The 20,323-nt window shown below is 36.1% G+C and overlaps 1 protein-coding gene across 2 annotated transcripts in view; it reads left to right on the top strand.

Annotated features, from left to right (window-relative positions):
* Nucleotides 1–20,323, top strand: part of RADX (RPA1 related single stranded DNA binding protein, X-linked) — a 71,857-nt gene that overhangs the window by 20,205 nt on the left and 31,329 nt on the right. For both annotated transcript variants that reach the window (XM_067724633.1, XM_067724632.1), the window contains exons 4-11: nucleotides 59–167; nucleotides 368–459; nucleotides 567–689; nucleotides 3,686–3,790; nucleotides 5,163–5,327; nucleotides 6,514–6,674; nucleotides 7,437–7,609; nucleotides 20,031–20,104. In XM_067724633.1, coding sequence (XP_067580734.1) covers nucleotides 59–167; nucleotides 368–459; nucleotides 567–689; nucleotides 3,686–3,790; nucleotides 5,163–5,327; nucleotides 6,514–6,674; nucleotides 7,437–7,609; nucleotides 20,031–20,104 — 1,002 coding nt within the window. The remainder of the gene's footprint in view (nucleotides 1–58; nucleotides 168–367; nucleotides 460–566; nucleotides 690–3,685; nucleotides 3,791–5,162; nucleotides 5,328–6,513; nucleotides 6,675–7,436; nucleotides 7,610–20,030; nucleotides 20,105–20,323) is intronic.

Below are 20,323 nucleotides of genomic sequence, written 5' to 3'. Positions count from 1 at the left end.
GCATATATTATTTTATATGTATTAAATATCATACTAAAGTAATATATTTGTTTTTCAGAAATCTGCCTGAACCTTCGAAATCCTCCAAATAATATAATTATCATTCCAGAAAAGCAGGTGAAACGAGAATGGAGATTGCCAAAATTAAACCACCGTTTTGTCACAAGGTAAAATAGCTTCTTGTAAAATATCTCAAATATTAATTTTTAATGTTAGTTACTGAAACAATGTATTGTAATTTGCTCGGAATCTACCCAGAATTATGCTGTAACAGTTAGATAGATGTGCATTTTCACAGTCATATTTGCAGAACGCTTTTTCACTGTTTAAAAATACAATATCTATTTAATAATTTTGCTTTTTTTAGATCCGAACTGGATGATATGCCAGAAAATAGTATCTGTGATGTTATTGGCGTTTTAGTTTTTGTAGGAAGAGTCCAGCGGTTAAAAAAGAAGGGTAAGCTTTTGATATTGAAAGTCATAAAAAGTATTTCAGTGAATAATTCTGTGTTCATATGTGCATTATCAGTTACCTTCATTTATTCTAACATTCTATCCATATAGAAAGCCGTGAAGATTTTTGGTCATATCGCTGGATTCACATTGCTGATGGGACTTCCAAAAAACCATTTATAGTGGAACTGTTTTCTACATCTCAGCCAGAAGTCTTTGAAAATATTTACCCAAGTACTCAGTTTCAATATTTTTATCATTTTGTTTTTGGAAGTGGGGGCATTGACTTAAAAAAATGATAGAGGTATACTGACTTACTTACAGAATGCCATGATATTGAGTTAGCAAATTCAAGCAGTCTGATAGCATGTTTAAGTTTTTTCTATATTAATATTATAATTGGTATTAACAGGTATTAACCACCTTCTGGTTTTCTATTCAGAATTAATTTGGGATTGAAACTAGTTTTTCAGAAAACAGGTGCTCTTATCAATTCCCATTTTTAGCATTTTAGACATAAAACCTTAAAATTCAGTGAAACTAAAACATAGATAGTCCGTTTCCTTTGTATCCATTTGGAAATTGACTTAGTAGACCCCATTAAACACAATGAAGGCTTTACTAATGTAGAATAAGTAGTAGAGGATTGGGATACTGTGTAATTAAATAATGGCAGTGGTAAGTATGATGTCATTTGAGTATGGAATTAATATTAGGTTGGTGGTGTTAAACCAGCTGGTCAATATTAATTTGGTGTTGATTTTTTCCACTACTTTTATTTATTTGAAAACATTTTAAGTATGTCCTATTATGTGTTTTATATAACAAGTTAGTCTTTAGATCTACTATGATAAGGATAAAAGTATATCTAATACTTTTTAACAACTTCAGTGAATTTTTCCTTATTTGAATTTGTAACATAAAGCTTTTTTAGGTATTGGTGTGCTATTTTCCTATTTTCCAAATGATTATGTGAATAAAATACTGATTGTTAAGTGCTTGCCAACATTGGAGAAATTCCCAATCTTGACTACATGTATTTTTTTTAATGAGCAACAAGATAGAAATTGTGGAATATCAGGAGACCTAGAGACCATATACAGGGCTGTTCTGCTACCCCTTTATTTTCTGTTGTAAAACAGTATTACACACCATTCGGATATTACCTCATTAGAATCCACCCTCTGCTTGTGAGATTAAATTTTTTAAATATATATGAGTAGAACTGAACATCACCCCAAATGTCATTGGAGGAGAGGGCAGAAAGAGAGTTTTGGCCAAAACCAAGGCATGGGCTTCCAAGGTAAGTGGGGCCATGACCTTTCATATAACTTCTCTCAGGTCACAGATGATTGGTAGTGATGATCCCTGATAACAATTTAGATGGGCTTTAGGGCCAGGTCCCTCTCTCTTTGTAGCCACTTTAAACAACAAACTGACACAGGTTTTGGATAACGATTTTTCACAGAAATGTTGCCATCCATGCACATTCTATTTCTTGTGAAAATGTGAAATATATCTTTTAAGAAAGGTTTGTATGGGCTTCCCTGGTGGCGCAGTGGTTGAGAGTCCGCCTGCCGATGCAGGGGACACGGGTTCGTGCCCCTGTCCGGGAAGATCCCACATGCCGCAGAGCGGCTGGGCCCGTGAGCCATGGCCGCTGAGCCTGTGCTCCGCAACGGGAGAGGCCACAACAGTGAGAGGCCCGCGTACCGCAAAAAAAAAAAAAAAAAAAAAAGAAAGGTTTGTATGGACCTTGGTGAGATTTACTCTAGTACAATAGTTGACAACAATCAAAATTCATTTTCATCTTTTGACCAAGAGTGAAGGAAAAAAATCATAAAATAAATGGTGAGTATTAAGGGGGCTTCAGGCCTATGAAGGGGAACATGACCAAGGGTCTTCTGGAATAATACCAAAATCCTTTGGTAGTAGGGCATCTTGTTTACTTTTGACTAAGAAAAGGGGAAGTAATTTTGAGCGTTTACTATATACCAGTTGCTCGTAGATATTATCTCATTTTGTACTCCCAGTTACCTTTTAAACAGGTGATGTTTTTACAAATTTACGGGTGAGGAAACAAAGGTCCAGAGGGTTGTCAAACAGCCAGAAGGTGTTAGGTCCAAATATCTGATTTTTAACAACCATGAAATTAGAATTAGAAGTATTCTTATATCAACGTCTTTAATCATGAATACTCACATCTTTGTACAGTTTTTGAATTAAAGGAAAAGTGATATAAATCAAGAGAATTATTCTTGGTCATTTGAACAGATTTTCTTTATTTTCATTGCTACAAAATAAAGAACTAGTAAATGTGAGATACAGGAAACGAATTTATAGATATTATCATGCTCTAGGGAAATATTCTCAAATGAGAGCTTACTGTTGATATGAAATTACGAGTATTTATATTTATTTCTTTATTTCCTAATTTGAAGACCGTAAATGTTTTGGCATGCAGTGGGTTAAAATTTTTAAAATATTGTTGGATAAGTAAACTTTACCTAAATAACCTGATAGTTGAAAGCAGTTGATAGCTTTTGAAAGTAGCTGGTCTGAGGACATTATAATCTCATTTTCAGGAATTCTTTTTAGTCTATCCAGTTGGTTAGCAAGGCAAACAGAAAATAATAGGTGGTATAAGCCCTGTCCTTGAGACTTAAAGTCTAATTAAGATATACACAAGTAAAACACTCGCATAAGCAAATTCAAATTAATATTGTGTAGCCCTATCTGATGGAAGGAGTCAGAGTAATTCAGGGATCAATGTTAGATTGGGTTAATCAGTGGAAGCATCGTGGAGGAACTCAACTTTTTTCTCTGTAGGAAATAACTATTCACATTCAGTTGTGTGGCCAATTAGAAAGACTGTTGCAGTCTTCAACTGTCCAGCAAGCAGTGACTTCAGTTAGGTGTGGCCGTTGTACTTTCTAAAGGAAAAGTTAAGTGTTAGATCCTTTATTTAAAGGAAATGATTAAGTGTTAGATCTTTGTTGCTCCAAGTGTGGTCAAAGGACTGGCAGCACTAGTATCACCCAGGAGTTCATTAGCGGTGGAAAATCTCAGGCCCTACACTAAAACTACTTTAATCTGAATTTGCATTTTAACAATTGTCCTAGGTGATTCCTCAGTTCATTAAACTTTGAGAAGCACTCTGTTAGATCCTGATCTTGGTATTCCCATTTGAAATGCAGAAATAATTTCATAAGTGTTTTCATTTTCTACAGTGGCACATTTCATGTGTACACAGTTGAAAGTTGTCAGAAATGACACTCAAGTACCTGAACTGCTTTACCTTACTACTACAAATGAGAGTCGCATGTTTATTACTGGTGAGCAAGTTCTTTGTATATACTTTATTGGAAATCTAATGTATTTTCTCTTCATTAAATTAACTTTTCTATTATAAGATTCAACCACAAGATGGCTTTATTTTGAACTCCTTTCTCACTATAAGAATGGTTTAAGAAAGAATATTTAGCCTATAAAATCTATTGCTTCCAGATTATTTACAGTTAGAGCAATGATTTTGTGACTTACTGAAGAATTTTGTTTATGTCCTTTGGTTAACTTTAATTCCTGCTTGACATAAGAAGTTAGATAACCATAAATTGCTTCATACATTGAAGACTGTTGGGCCCTGTATCACAATATGGATTCAATTAACAACAGTTTTAAAATATTAAATAAAACAAAAATGTGCATTCAATTTTGGTCCCCAGATCTCGCATTTTACTTATATAGCAAGAAAAGTCTCACTACTTATCTACAAATATACTATTTTTCTCTATTCCCTTGGATAAGGGGGGCAAAAAGATAAAAGTTTTCAGATGAGTGAGGGAGTACTATGGAATGATGTATTTACTAGAATGCTACCATGTTGGTAATTAGGAAATTTGTCAAAAGAAGAGTCCTAGGGCTCCCCTGGTGGTGCAGTGGTTGAGAGTCCGCCTGCCGATGCAGGGGACACGGGTTCGTGCCCCAGTCTGGGGGGATCCCACGTGCCGCGGAGCGGCTGGGCCCTTGAGCGGCTGGGCCCTTGAGCGGCTGGGCCCGTGGGCCATGGCCGCTGAGCCTGCGCGTCCGGAGCCTGTTGCTCCGCAACGGAAGAGGCCACAGCAGTGAGAGGCCCGCGTATCGCAAAAAAAAAAGAAGAGTCCTAGGAAGGATGTAACACACATCTTTGTCCATACCTCATTTTATAAATATGAATACTATCAGATCTAATATATACTAATAATAGCAGATGTGAAGGACACTTTTAAGTATGTTTCAAAAACATGAACTTAAATGCTGAGCTATATTCATAGGCAATTTAGTTAATACATGATGTCATACCTTCAGGTTAAAACATAATCAATTTTCTAAGAAGATGCTAACCAGTTGGATAGTTAGCAAAAGCCAGACTATTAGTTTTCTTTTTCTTCTGGCTTTTCGGTGTCCTGTAGACAGTTACAGTTTAGTCCACGTAAACTAATATGTCTGATTTCCTTATTGACTTAGGATTTGTTAACTGATAATTTTCATATGCATATTCAGTATAATTATCTGCTACATAGTGAATAAGTTAACTTCTTGGTGCTATAAGAATGATTTTATATTAAACTGTTTTTATACCCAAAAAAGTCCAGATGGTTTATTACAGTGAGTTGTCTTTTTTTTTTTATTCCTCATATTTTTGCACTTTACCCTTCCTGCAATAAGATCATAGAGGCCAGCCGTATACCAACGATACCAAAGTAAAAAACTTTATTCGGTGGATTAAAACAAAGACCGATTCTGGAGAATTGAAGAACACTGTTATTGGTGGATATTACCCCTATCCACCAGTGCCAGAAACATTTTCGAAGTATAATATTTCTGTTAAAGGTACTGATGTAATTGCTAGTCCCTTATATGTTTATATGTGATATGTATGGTATATGCCATATCAGTTAGTCATCTTTAATGGGAGTGAGCCAAAGTGTAGCAACACTCACTGGTAATAATTTGATCTTTATCAAGATCTAAAAACATATGTCATGACCCATAAAGGTTAATATTTTGATTTTATTAGACTGCAAGAAAAGAAGGAGTTTAAATAGACTATGACTAAATGGAGGTAATATCTTGATTTAAGGTCATTGAGATCAAACCTGAGTTGGTAGATCCCAACTCCTATAATACTACTTAGACTAAAGATATCAGAGGAGACACTGGACAATTTGATACCAAGGTAGTGACAACTGTATTAGACCACTCTTGTGGAATGATATATAGACATCCCTTGGTGTCCGCAGGGCATTGGTTCAAGGAGCCCCCATGGATACCAAAATCTGCAGATGCTCGAGTCCCTTATATAAAATGGCTCAGTACAATGAATACAGTAGGCCCTTTATATCTGCAGGTTTGCAAAACCTGTGGATATGGAGGGCCAACTGTGTATTGGATATAACACAATTGAGCTCTACCTTTAAATAAAAATGATACCAAAATCAGTGAGATTCAGAATAAGTATTAATGAGAGGCCTAACATTATTTTAGTAGAATTAAGATATGACAGTTGAAAACTTTAACATAAGTATATTATTTTTGAAAAGCTATGGAATAATGCATGGTTTTGGAAAAAAGAGAAACTTTGAAATACTGATCTATCATCATCTAAATATTGACACCCTCCTGTACTTCATAATGCCAGCAATATGTAGTATATGCTGTAAATAGCATATAGAATACAGAAAATATCAAACAAAATATGTGTTTCTATGCAGTGGCTAGGCAACGCTTTATAGTTTGAAGTATGATATACAAATTACGTTCAATATGTAAAATTTCTGTTTCAAATTAAGATGCCAGACTAGAAGGCCGTATCACAATTTAACTGACAAATGTGTTTTGCCAATTTTACCGAAATTACATAAGGGGTTGCCAAATATAAACACAAAATCTCACATATTTAAGTTATGTAGCAAGTTTATAATTTTCATGTTGTGAAATTACATTGCAAATCTAATTGTTATTTTTGTCATTTCAGTTCTTTAAAACTTACAGTTTCCTTGAAATTACTCTTTTGCAGTTGAGTTGTTCTTCACAGCTATAAGTGAAGTGAGGAAGGAGATTGAAGACTTGCAGTATAGGGAACAAAAGCGCATTGCAATTCAGGGGATAATTACTGTTATAAAGTATGTCCCCTATAACGGTGCAACTGAACGTGCCTCAGCATCTGAAACACTACGGGTATGGTGCCAGAGAATTAATAGTATATCTCTGAAAGCACTGTGTTTATAATCACAACTGGTATCTTGTAAATTTCATTCAGAACTCACATGTATTAACTCTTAATGATGTAAACCTAAAAGGAAAAAAATGATTTTTAGTTTGTTTCTTTTTTATGTCATTTATTTTGGAGCAGTCTGGGCTGCCCTCAAAACTTGGTATCTTGTTTTTGTTTTCTGTGTAATATGAGCCTATCATGATTGTCTTTATTTAAATTTCCAGGTGGTATATATGATTATGATTTTTTCCTTCCTTTTGTCTAGGCCAAAGTTATAGGCACACTCCCACCAGAAGTTTTTAGCTCTATTGTCAGTTTGACAGTTCTACCCAGGTTCTATAAGAGGTAGCAATGACTCTTGTAGGATAAATGCTACAGAAGAGGCCACTTCTAGAATCTAGGCAAAATCACGACAAATAAGTTAAATTTTTCCATGAGCTTATCTTTTTAAAAGTTATTTCTAAGATTACTGTTTTTACGGAAATAAGCATCTAATCCAACTTTACAGTTATATTAATATAAGAAGGACTTTTATCTTATTAAAATATTTTAATAGCAGATGGATTAAGATAAATCAACTTTATAAAAGCATTGTTACGATTGCAAAGTTTTGTCACAACTCTTAAGTTATGAAAAATGGGTAAACTAAAATTATAGAGTCTTTTAAGAGAGAAATAATTTTTGTGAATCAGTTTTAAACGTTTTCTTCAAATTTTTGGTTTTAGAATGCTAACCGACCCTCAACATCCCAAGCAGCGAGAAGAGAAAGTCAAAGTCAAGAAAGAGATGGAGAACCTAGAGATAATGGTCCTGTGAGTTCTCAGTGTTGTCATACTACATCTGCAAGTTTGAGCCCTCCCAAGAAAAAAAGAGCTCTACAAGGGCCATGTGCCAAACCGTAAGTCATTTGTATTAAGTATATACATGGCATATACTTTTTAATTTGTTTCTATCCCGTAAAATGAGCAATTCTACTAGAAGTTGTATTAGTTTTCTAGGGCTGCCAAAGTCCAAGACCAAGATATATAGGCAGGGTGGGTTCACTCTGAGGGCTATGAGGAAGAATCTGTTCCATGCATTTCCCCTAGCTTCTAGTGGTTTAGTGGCAATCTTTAGCATTCCTTGGCTAATGGAAGTATCACCCCAATCTCTGCCTTCATCTTCACATGGCATTCTCCCTGTGTGTGTACGTGTCCAAATTTTTCTTTAAGGACACCAGCCATACTGGATTAGGGACCCACTCTGGAGTACTGGTCTACTTTAGTATGAACTCATCTAAACCAATTACAACCAAATAAAGTCATATTCTTAGGGCCACTGAAGATGTAATTGGTTACATATTGGTAGTCACAGTGATATTTGGTGGGGACATAATTCAATCCATAACAATCTACCCTCTAAAAATTCATGTCCTTCTCACATGCAACATACATTCATCCCATCACAACATCCCCAGAAGTCTTAATCTATACCAACATAAACTCTTAAGTCCTAAATATCATATAAATCATGTATGGATGGGATGCAGGGTAATTGATCCTGGGGCAAAATTCTTTTCCATCTGTGAACCTATGAAACTAGACATGTTTCATTCTGTCCAAAATACAATGGTGGGACAGACATAGGAAAGGTATTCCCATTTCAAAAGGGAGAAACTGGAAATAAGGGGGTTATGGGTCACAGAAACCTTGTTGAAACCTAATGAGGCAAATTCCATTTGGCATTAAGGCCCCAGAATTATCCTCCCTGGCAGAATACTGTGTCCTCTGGGCCCACTGGGATGGCAGCCCCACCCCCGTGGCACTGAGTGGTGGTCTTGCACTCTGGAACTGAGAAGGTGGCCCTGGATTCTAGAATTGAGGAGGTGTCCCTGCCCTCTAGAACTGAGGAAATGGCCTCATCCTCAGAGTCATTTTTCCCTTTTCTTGAAGGATAATACTTGATCACAGCTGGATATCTCTAGCAGCTCATTTCCTGACTGTAGAATCCCAGAAATTCGATGGAATTGCATTCCTTCGTTTCTTCCCACCCGTGTTTCTTTCAGTCAGAGCTAACAGCATGCCTACTGAGATGGTTGACTGGATCCACAAATCACAGTCTCTTGGGCAAATGGTTATCTAGCTTTCCAAAGCAAGCTTTCTTATGTTTTGCAACATGGATAGGCTTAGAATTTTCCAAGTATTGAAATTCTGGTTCTTTTTTTCTTAACAATTCCCTTTTCAACTTTTCTCTCCCCTCTCATATGTTACTGTAAGCAGCAAGGAGAAACCAGGCTGTGCCTTCAATACTTTGCTTAGAAATCCAGTTTCCAATAACACATTCCTTATTTCTGTCTGAGACCTCACCAGAAGCACCTTTTACATTCATATATCTAGTTCTGTTCATGACGACGAGTGTATTCTCTAAGACTGCAGAAACTTTCTCTACAGCTCTTTTCTTTCTAAGCCCTCAACAGATTCTCCTTCAAAATCCATATTTCTACCAACATTCTCTTCAAGGCTATCTAGGTTTTTTCTGTTATGCACCTCAAAACTCTTCCAGCCTGCGCTTAATACCCAATTCCAAGCCACTTCCACGTTTTTATGTATTTGTTACAGCAGCACACCACTTCCTGGTACCAAAATCTATTAATTTTCTAGGGCTGATATAACAAAGTACCAGAAACTGTTTGGCTTATACTATAGAAATTTGTCTCACAGCTTTGTAAGTCCAAAATCAAGATGTCAGCAGGGTGGATTCCTTTTGAGGGCTGTGAGGAAGAATCTGCCCCATGCCTCACCCTTAGCATCTGGTGGTTTGCTAGCCATCTTTGGCTTTCCTTGGCTTGTAGAAACATCACTCCAATCTGTATCTGTGTCCAAATTTCCCCTTTTGATAAGGACGTCAGTCATGTTGGACTAGGGGCCCACCCTAATCCAACATGACCTCATCTTAACTAATTACATCTTCAGTGACCCTATATCTAAATAAGGTCACATTCCGAGTTACTGGTGGTTAGGACTTCAACATGAATTTTGAGGAGACACAGTTCAACCCATAACAGAAGCTCTCTTTTTTTTTTTTTTTTTTAACATCTTTATTGCGGTATAATTGCTTTACAATGGTGTGTTAGTTTCTGCTTTATAACGAAGTGAATCAGTTATACGTATACATATGTTCCCATATCTCTTCCCTCTTGCGTCTCCCTCCCTCCCACCCTCCCTATCCCACCCCTCCAGGCTGTCACAAAGCACCGAGCCAATATCCCTGTGCCATGCGGCTGCTTCCCACTAGCTATCTACCTTACTACGTTTGTTAGTGTGTATATGTCCATGACTCTCTTATCTGCCATGCTCAGCATGGACTAATTGAACGTGAGTTTAAAATGGGGAATTACAAAAAAATAAACATTCTTTGCCTCTCTTTTTTTTTTTATTCTACGGATAAGAGAGATCATACTGTATTTATCTTTCCCAGTCTGATTTATTCCATTTAGCATAATAACCTCAGGGTCCATCCATGTTGTCACAAATGACAAGATTTCATCTTTTATATGGCTGAGGAGTATTCCATTGTATATATCACATCTTTATCCATCCATCTGTTGATGGGCACTTAGGTTGTTTCCATATCTTGGCTACTGCAAATAATGCTGCTGAGAATATAGGGGTGCATATATCTTTCCAAATTAGTGTTTTCATATTCTTTGGATAAATACCCAGAAGTGAGATAGCTGGATCATATGGTAGTACTGTTAATTTTTTTAGGAATCTCCATACTGTTTTCCATAGTGCCTGCACCAATTTACATTCTGACCAATAATGTAGGAGTGTTCCCTTTTTTCCACATCCTCACCAACACTTGTTATTTGTTGTCTTTTTGATAATAGCCATTCTGACAGGTGTGAAGGTGTGAGGTGATATCTCACTGTGGTTTTCATTTGCATTTCCCTGATAATTAGTGATGCTGAACATCTTTTCATGTGCCTGTTGGCCATCTGTATGTTTTCTTTGGAAAACTGTCTATTCAGGTCCTCTGCCCATTTTGTAATCAGATTGTTTGGTTTTTTGAGGCTGAGTTGTATTCGTTTTTTTAAATATATTTTGGATATTAACCCTTTATGGGATATGTGATTTGCAAATATCTTCTTTCATTTGGTAGGTTGTCTTTTCATTTTATTAATGGTTTCCTTTGCTGTGCAGAAGCTTTTTAGTTTGATGTAGTCCCATTTGTGTTTATTTTTGGTTTTGTTTCCCTTCCCTGAGGAGACCTACCTAGAAAGATAATACTAAGACTGATGTCAAAGAACATACTGCCAATGTCGTCTTCTAGGAGTTTTATGGTCTCAGGGCCTACATTCAATTAATTTACCCATTTTGAGTTGATTTTTGTGTATGGTGTGAGATTATGGTCCATTTTCATTTTTATGCATGTGGCTGTCCAGTTTTCCCAACACCATTTACTGAAGAGATTCCTTCCCCCACTGTATGTACTTTTGCTCCTTTGTTATAAATTAATTGTTCATTTACGTATGAGTATTTCTGATATCTCAATTCTATTTCATTGATTTATGTATCAGTTTTTCTGCAAATACCATGCTGTTTTGATTATTATAGCTGTGTAATATAGTTTGAAATCAGGAAGTATGGTACCTCCAGCTTTGTTCTTTTTTCTCATGATTGCTTTGGTTATTTGCGGTCTGTTTTGGTTCCAAATAAATTTTAGAATTCTTTGTTCTATTTCTGTGAAAAATGCCTTTGGGATTTTGATAGGGATGGCAGTGAATCTGTAAATTGCTTTAGGTGATATGGACATTTAAAATTAGGAAGTGTTCCCTCCTCTTCAATTTTTTGGAAGAGTTTGAGAAGGATAGGTATTAAATTCTCTTTGAATGTTTGGTAGAATTCACCTGTGAAGCTCTCTGGTCCTGGACTTTTGTTTTGGGGGGAGGTTTTTGATTACTGTTTCAATCACTTTACTAGTGATCAGTCTATTCAGATTTTCTATTTCTTCTTGATTCAGTCTTGGAAGGTTGTATGATTCTAAGAACTTGTCCATTTCTTCTGGGTTGTTCAATTTGTTGGCATATAACTGTTTTGTAATATTCTCTTATAAGCCTTAGTATTTCTGTGGTATCTGTTGTTATTTCTCCTCTGCCATTTTTTTAAAAAAAATTATTTTTATTTATTTTGGCTGCCTTGGGTCTTCATTGCTGTGCGCAGGCTTTCTCTAGTTGCAGCAAGTGGGGGCTACTCTTCATTGCAGTGTGCGGGCTTCTCGTTGCAGTGGCTTCTCTTGTTGCGGAGCACGGGCTCTAGAGCGCAGGCTCAGAAGTTGTGGTGTGCGGGCTTAGTTGCTCCGCGGCATGTGGGATCTTCCCAGACCAGGGATCAAACCCATGTCCCCTGCACTGGCAGGTGGATTCTTAACCACTGCGTCACCAGGGAAGTCCCTCCTCTTCCATTTTTGATTTTATTTATCAGAGTCTTCTCTTTTTTTCTTAGTCTGGCCAAAGGTTTCTCAATTTTGTTTATCTTTTCAGAGAACTGGCTCTGTTGGATTGATCTTTTCTATTGTTTTTTGTTTTTAGTCTCTATTTCATTTATTTCTGTTCTGATCTTTATTACTTCCTTCCATTTACTGACTTTGGGCTTCATTTGTTCTTCTTTTTCTACTTCCTCTAGATGTAAGGTTAAATTATTTATTTGGTATTTTTCTTATTTCTTGAGGTAAGCCTGTATTGCTGTAAACTTCCATCTTAGTACCACTTTTTTTTTTTTTTTTTTTGCTGTACGCGGGCCTCTCACTGTTGTGGCCTCTCCCATTGCAGAGCACAGGCTCCGGACGCGCAGGCTCAGCAGCCATGGCTCACAGGCCCAGCCGCTCCACGGCATGTGGGACCCTCCCGGACCGGGGCATGAACCCACGTCCCCTGCATCGGCAGGCAGACTCTCAACCACTGCTCCACCAGGGAAGCCCTTAGTACCACTTTTGCTGCATCCCTTAGATTTTGCTTTGTTGAATTTTCATTTGGATTTGTTGTCAGGTATTTTTTGATTTCTCCTTTGATTTCATCACTGACCCAATAGTTGTTCATTAGCATGTTGTTCAGTGTCCACACATTTGCGATTTTTTTTTAACTTTCTTCTTGTAGTTGATTTCTAGTTTCATACTATTTTGATCAGAAAAGGTACTTTCGAAAAGATATAATTTCAAATCTTTTAAAATTTATTGAGAGTTGTTTTGGGTTCCAATATATGGTCTGTCCTTGAGAAAGTTTCCCATGCACTTGAGAAAAATGTGTTTTCTGCAGCATTTGGATGGAATGTTCTATACAAATCTGTCAAATCCATCTGGTCTGATATTTCAGTTAAGGCTACTGTTTCCTTGTTGACTTTCTGTCTGAATGATCTACCCATTGATGTTAAGTGGGATGTTAAAGTTCCCTACTATTATTGTGTTGTCAACTTCTCCTTTTAAATCTGTTGATAATTGCTTTCTGTATTCTGGTGGTCCTAATGTTAGGTGCATATATATTAATCACTGTTATGTGTTCTTGATGAATTGTCCACTTTATCATTATATACTGTCCATTGTCTATTGTTACCTTTTTTGCCTTGAAGTCTATTTTGTCTGATGTGAGTGTGGCTATACCTGCTTTCTTTTGGCTGCAATTTGCTTGAAGCATCATCTTCCATTCCTTCACTTTGAATTTATGTTTGTCCTTAGAGCCAAGATGAGTCTCCTGGAGGCAGCATATAATTGTGTCTTGTTTTTTAATCCATCCAACCACTCTATCTTTTGCCTCGTGAATTCAATCCATTTACATTTAGGGTGATAATTGATAGATGAGGACTTAGTACTGCCATTTATTCTTTTGTTTTCTGGTTGCTCTATATCTCCATTGTTTCTTTTTCCTTGTATTTCAATCTACCATTTTGGTTTGGTGGTTTTCTCTGATGTTTTTCTCAGTTTCCTCTTTTTTTATGTTTTGTGTCTCTGCTTTAGATTTATGTTTTATGTATTAGGTTTGTGTACAACATCTCATAGATAAAATAGTTCCTTTTCTGCTGATAGCATCTTATCTTCATTTACCTATATAAGTTACGTCCTTTTCCTCATCCCTGTTCATGTTTTTGTTTCTCAAATTACCCCTCTTTATGTTGTGAGTTTGTTACCAAATTGAAGTAGCTATAGTTATGTTTTCTTCTTTTTTCCTCTTTAACATTTATGCTATAATAAAATGTTAAAAAAAAAACCTACTCTGGGGACTTCCCTGGTAGTCCAGTGGTTAAGACTCTGCGCTCCCAACACAGGGGACACGGGTTCAATCCCTGGTCGGGGAGCTAAGATCCCACATGCCGTGAGACATGGCCTAAAAAATTTTTAAAAACAAAAACAAAAAACCTATTCTGATATAGAGTTACAGTTTTCTGATTCTGTCTATTTATTACCTATTCAAAGTTTTGTGTCCTTTTTTGCCTTTTTGTTTCTGGTAGAAGAGTTCCTTTCAACATTTCTCATAAGGCAGATCTAGTGTTAATGAGCTCCCTCAGCTTTGTTTGGGAAACTCTTTATTTCTCCTTCATATCTGAATGATAACTTTGCTGGATAGAGTATTATTGGGTGACAGTTTTTATCTTTCAGTATTTTGAGAATGTCATTCGACTCCCTCCACTGACCTGTGGAATTTCTGCTGAGAAATCTGCTGATAGCCTAATGTGGGTTCCTTTGTGGGTTACCATCCTTTTCCCCCTGCCTTTAAATTCTTTCTGTGTCATTGACTTTTGGCAGTTTTAGTATAAGGGGTCTTGGAGAAGGTCTTTTTTGCATTGAGGCAATTAGGTTTTCTCTTAGCTTCATGGACTTGTATATCTATTTCCTTCCCCAGACTTGGGAAATTCTCAGCTATTATTTCTTTAAATAAACTCTCTGCTCCCTTCTCCCTCTCTTCTTCTGGGATGTCCATTACCCTACTATTGCCCTTTCTAAAAGGGTCAGCTAGCTCTCGTAGAATTTACTCATTTAAAAATATATATTTTAATTCTCTTTCCTCTTCTCCTTGTATCATTTCTATATTTCTGTCTTCAAGCTCACTAATTCTCTCTTGCATGTGGTCTGCTCTATTTCCACTGCTTTGTAATGCATTCTTCAACTCATTTACTGAGTTCTTCAGCTCCAGAATTTCTGATTGGCTCGTTTTAGTTTCAGTCTCTTTGGTAAAGTATTCCTTTTGTTCATTAATTTTATTCCTGAACTCATTGAACTTTCTGAGTTTTCTTGTAACTCATTGAGTTTTATAATAGCCATTTTGAATTTTCTATCAGTTATATCTCAATATTCTGTGATTTTCAGTTTGGTTTCTGGAGAATTGTCATTTTCTTTTTGTGGTACAGTGTTACTGTGGTTCTTCATGGTGCTTGATGAGTTGTTCCTCTGCTAGCTCATTTCAACTGGCAAACACCTTTCTTCTTTAGGTAAAGCTTTTTTTATCTTGTTTCTAACAATTCAACAGGTTAGGCCCTTCTTTTATCTTCCAGTAGGTGGTGCTATACCACAAGTTTTTGGTTTCTCTTACCTGCGCTGCCTCTGGTTATGTTTGACAGTCAGCACTTTCCACTTTCTACCGCCTCCATCAGAGGTATCAGCCAGTGCCCTAGTTGTCACTGCTTATGCCTCCAGTGTCGTTGGTGCCATGCTGCTGCTGGTGTGGCTGGTGTCACTGCCTGGTACACCAGGATGGTGGACAATTCTGCCATGTTTAGGACCTGCTGAGTTGCAGGCACTCCCACTGCAGAATGGGGGATAGCTCAGGTGGCACAGGAACCTCTGCTGTGTTCAGTATTGTCAGGTTTGAGGACTCTGCCGCTGTAAGCAGGGGACGAGGAGAGAGAGTCATGGCTACCTCCACAGCTGGAGAGACAGGGTCCCAGACCCTACTGCTACTGCTGCCCAGTTATCTGTGGCTGTGGGCACCACTGCAGCCAGGAGGCCAGAGCTGTATTCACCACCTCCCCTGTCGCTACTGAGTTTTCTGGGACTGCAGGTTCAATTGCCATGGCTGGGGGACCAGAACTGCAGGTACCACCTCCACTGTTCCCCAAGTTCCACCTCTGTGTGTTCTAGTCCACCCACCTTTAGGTGTATGGATATGTGGAATTCTCCAGTGTCCTGGTGTGTTGGGCAGAGGCACTTTTGTTGAGTCATGGATGTTTTACTGATAGTAGATAGAAGGAGAGAGACAAAGAGAGCGTCTCCCTTTGCCATGATGCTGATATCACTCTCCATTCATTTTTAATGGAGTTAATGATACAGATGGTCCCCAACTTATGATGGTTCAACTTATGATTTTTCAACTTTACAATGATGCGAAAGCGATACACATTCAATAGAAACCATACTTTAAATTCCGAATTTTGATCTTTTCCCGGGCTAGTGATATGCAGTACTATACTCTCTTGTGATGTGGGGCAGTGACAGTGAGCCACAGCTCCCAGTCAGTCATGCGATTACAAGGGTAAACAACTGATATACTTACAATCATTCTGTACCCAGACAACCATTCTGTTTTTCACTTTCGATACAGTATTCAATAAATTACATGAGATATGCAACATTTTATTATAACATTGGCTTTGTGTTCGGTAATTTTGCCAAACTGTAGGCTATTTTTGTAAGTGTTCTGAGCACGTTTAAGGTAGGCGAGGCTAAGCTATGATGTTTGATAGGTTAAGTGAATTAAATTCATTCTCAAGTTATGGTATTTTCAACTTACAGTGGGTTTATTGGGATTTAACCCCATCATAAGTTGAGGAAGATATGTATTTGGGGCTTATATCAATTTTTATACTATTTGCTTAATCAAATAGTTTTAATTATTCAATTTCCCCTCTTTTAATTTGTTAGGTATATATTCTTCAGCGGTCATGCTATAAATTACAACCTGAACACTTGACTTATTGCAGTTAAATACAAATTTTACCATTTCCTGATAATGCTAGATCCTTAGAACACTTCAATTCCATTTGTCTCCATTTTCATTATTTTTGCCTTGTATTTGAATTCTACATATATTTTAAATTCTGTAGGACATTATTAGTATTGTTTTTCTTATACGGTTAACTTTCAGTTATATTTAACCACATTGTTTTTGGTTCTCTTCATTCCTACTTGTATTTTCATACTTCTCTCTGGGATCGTTTTCCTTCTGACTGAAGAATTCTTCTCAGCATTTATTTCAGTACAGCTTACTGATGATATATTCTCTCTTTCTGTTTGTTTAAAAGCATCTTTATTTCACCTTTAGTTCTAAAAGGATATTTTCACTAGGTTGCACATTTTTTTTAATGTCTTATTGTACTGTTTTATTGCTTTCATTGTTTCTATTAAGAATCAGGTTAATGTCTTCTAATTGCTCCTTCAAGGATATTGCGTCCTTTTCCTCTGAGTGCTTTTAAGATTTTCTCTTTGATTTTCAACTGTTTAAATATGATGTGCCAAGGAGTGGTTTTCTTTGTTTTATACTACTGAACTTCTTGAATCTGTGTATTGATATCTTTCATCATTTTTGGAAAACCATCTGCCATTATCTCTTCAAATATATTTTCTTCCTCATTATTTCCTCTCTTTCCATGATTCCTATTTCACATATGTTAGCACTTCTAACTGTGACCAACAAGTTTCTTACACTGCATTCTTTTTTATTCATATACATATTTCATTTTTGTCTTTGATTCCATGTTTCAGTTTGGACCTGTCACTCTGTTTACTTTTTCACTATGTCCAATCTGCTATTAAACCTATCAGTTAGGTTCATTGAGCTCTTGTTGGGTTTCCAACCCAATTACCTATACTGTGATTCATTTCTAATGCTAACTACCCAGACTTAACATCAGACTCTTAAGGGCTTAGTCCTCCACGAGACTGACCTTACTTCAGATGCTAGCCACAGTTCAGCTGGTCCCCAGGCCACCCTCACTTCTAACCAAGTGGCTGCAAATTCAGGAGTTCCCATGTCCCCCTCAGAGTCAATAGCTTACTAGAATGATGCAAAGAACTCAGAAAAACACTATACTTACAATCACAATTTTATTGTAAAGAATACAGATCAGGAATAGCCAAATGGAGACACATAGAGAAAGGTCTGAGAGGGAACATGGAGCTTCTATGCCCTCTCCTTGTGGAATCTGGGCATGTTACTCTGTTGGCACATCATTGTATTTTAAATCCTGGCTTGCTGACTCCAATATCTGTATTACCTGTTGGTCGGCTTCCATTTGTACAATTTATGATAGTAATAAATATGACCATTTAAGAGGTTGTATCAAAGAACATTTTAATCCAAATGGTAGATAGTGAACCATGGTGCTCTATGTTAGATAGTAAAATGTAGTCAAAATACATCAACTCATTCAAAAGTTAGCACTGAGAAATAAAATATAACAATGGGACATTAAAACTTACTCTTTGCATTCTGTTGGTAATATTTACTCCATAAAGATAGAAAATGAACCATACCAGGTTTATCTGAATCCTTAAAAATCGTTATCAGTGTCTCCTTCTAAGAAAAGCAGAAGGTATTATAGGAAAGACTACAATAATATTAACTATAATACTGTTATATAGATGAGGACATGGCATACTATACAATCTATATGACTTTTATCTAAGGTCAATAAGTTGGTGAAAAGGGAAAAGTTAGAGTACAGCTTATTGCCTCTGACAGTTTTTATAATATTCGGCCACTATCCATCATATGTAATGTTATTGTCTCTTCTTTTAGCCGTCTTTTCCCTTTCTTTCCTCAGGTATCCTTTTATTTCTTATATTTTCATTTTTCATCTCTTTTTTTTCAGTTTCCTCATTTGATACCTGTAGACATTGTATACATCCACTTCTGTTATGAAGCCCCTAACCTTTAAGACACTTAAGGCATACAAATGAATGACTGTATATTCCAGTAAAAATTCCCTAAGCCACTTTAAAAAAATTCTATACAATATAATGATGCTGTTAGAGTTTGGAAAACTATTTCTTCTAATTTATTTCAGATAAAAAATCACTTTATAACACCATATATTTAAAAGTATATACATACTGTTTAATGATCTCAAAATACATGTAATTTAACTATTTTTTAATTTATTTAAATATCTCTCAGAGTTGATGTTTTCCGTTTACTAATTTCTAGAAATACCATTTTTCATTACCAGAAAAAAAAGTTAAAATTACAACTATAAAATGTGTTTTTATTTGCTGGAGTTTTATATTGAAATGGATGCAGTCTTCATTCATGAAAGCTAGTTCTTTGTATTTATTAATAACTCATTAGTAAAATAAAGAATACTATTATAAGAGACAAATCTATTGATAAAATAAGTTGAGCGATATTATGTGGCATTCTACAACATGACACTTCTGTTTTGCTTTATGCTTTTAGTTTTGGGAATACAACAAAAGAAAATGCTCATCATAGAAATATACTGAAAATTTGTAAAAAGGAAGTCTTTATTATAAGTGCAAGCTTCTCTCCTCAGCTTCAAAATAAGATGCTTCCCTTTTCACTTTTTTTTCAGTTCAATAAACAGTTATTGAGTGGATATTCTGTGGAGATACAAAAAAACAAAGTCTGTATTTTTGTAGAGTTTATGGTAGAACCTGGTAGAAGAGACAGATTGAAAAAACAGTAATTTTAATACAGTGTGATGAATGCTATGATAAAGTTTATCCATGGTGCTATGACAGCATATACAAGGATCAGTGAGCCTTGACTAGAGATCAAGGTTGGCTTCTTATAGGAAATAATGCCTGAGCTAAATGTTGAAAGAGGAAGAAGAGTTAACTAGGAAAAGGAAAAGGAGCATAGGGTTTTTCCTGGCTGAAAGAAAAACACGAAGGTTTGAACCAGTATGAGGCTTATAGAAAACTCTGAAATGAAGTTGGAGAGTTAGGCCAAATAGTTTTCCAGAATATTTGAACAAAGCAAAGATGAAAATAGGCCATTGGACAAATTTTTAAATTCCTATCATAGGGAATGAAATATATATCCATCTTTAGTTGACATTTAATAAAGTTGAATACTTTCTTTTGTGTAACACTCCTAAAGAGAACATTTAAATCTGTTGCAGTATTTGAATTATGTTAGTATGGATATTTGTTCATAATTTGAATGTGTTTTCCTTAAATTCCTAATGCATTACGTTAAGAAACTAAACCTATAAATTTTCTAAATGTATTGAATTAGAATAAACTCTGAATGGAACCAATTAGTTTTTCCCATTCAAGTCTCTTTTTATAACTATTTGTTAACTATTTGTTATCTTTTTAAAAATCTTTTGTAGAATTCCTGTGCCTCAGCCAGAAACTTCTGCACAAAGAAAAGGAAGTAAACCAGACATGCCAATCACCTTCCAATGTATGTTGCTTTGGCGATGATGATGATGATGATTTATAAAGTCTTTATGGAACACTGTTATATACAGATTGCTGTTTGATTTGATTCTGCATTTTTGGGTCATGCCTGCCACTAGCATAATATAAGTACTTGTATTAAACTATATGTAGCTAGTTATTTTTGTTTCTATTTTTATTTAGCTTAAGTCCTTGTCAAAAGTACTGGTCCCAAATTTAGAAC

This window comes from Pseudorca crassidens, chromosome X (assembly GCF_039906515.1).
Source record: "Pseudorca crassidens isolate mPseCra1 chromosome X, mPseCra1.hap1, whole genome shotgun sequence".
In the NCBI taxonomy this organism is placed as follows: Eukaryota; Metazoa; Chordata; class Mammalia; order Artiodactyla; family Delphinidae; genus Pseudorca; species Pseudorca crassidens.
This window is presented reverse-complemented; position numbering and strand designations above follow the sequence as displayed.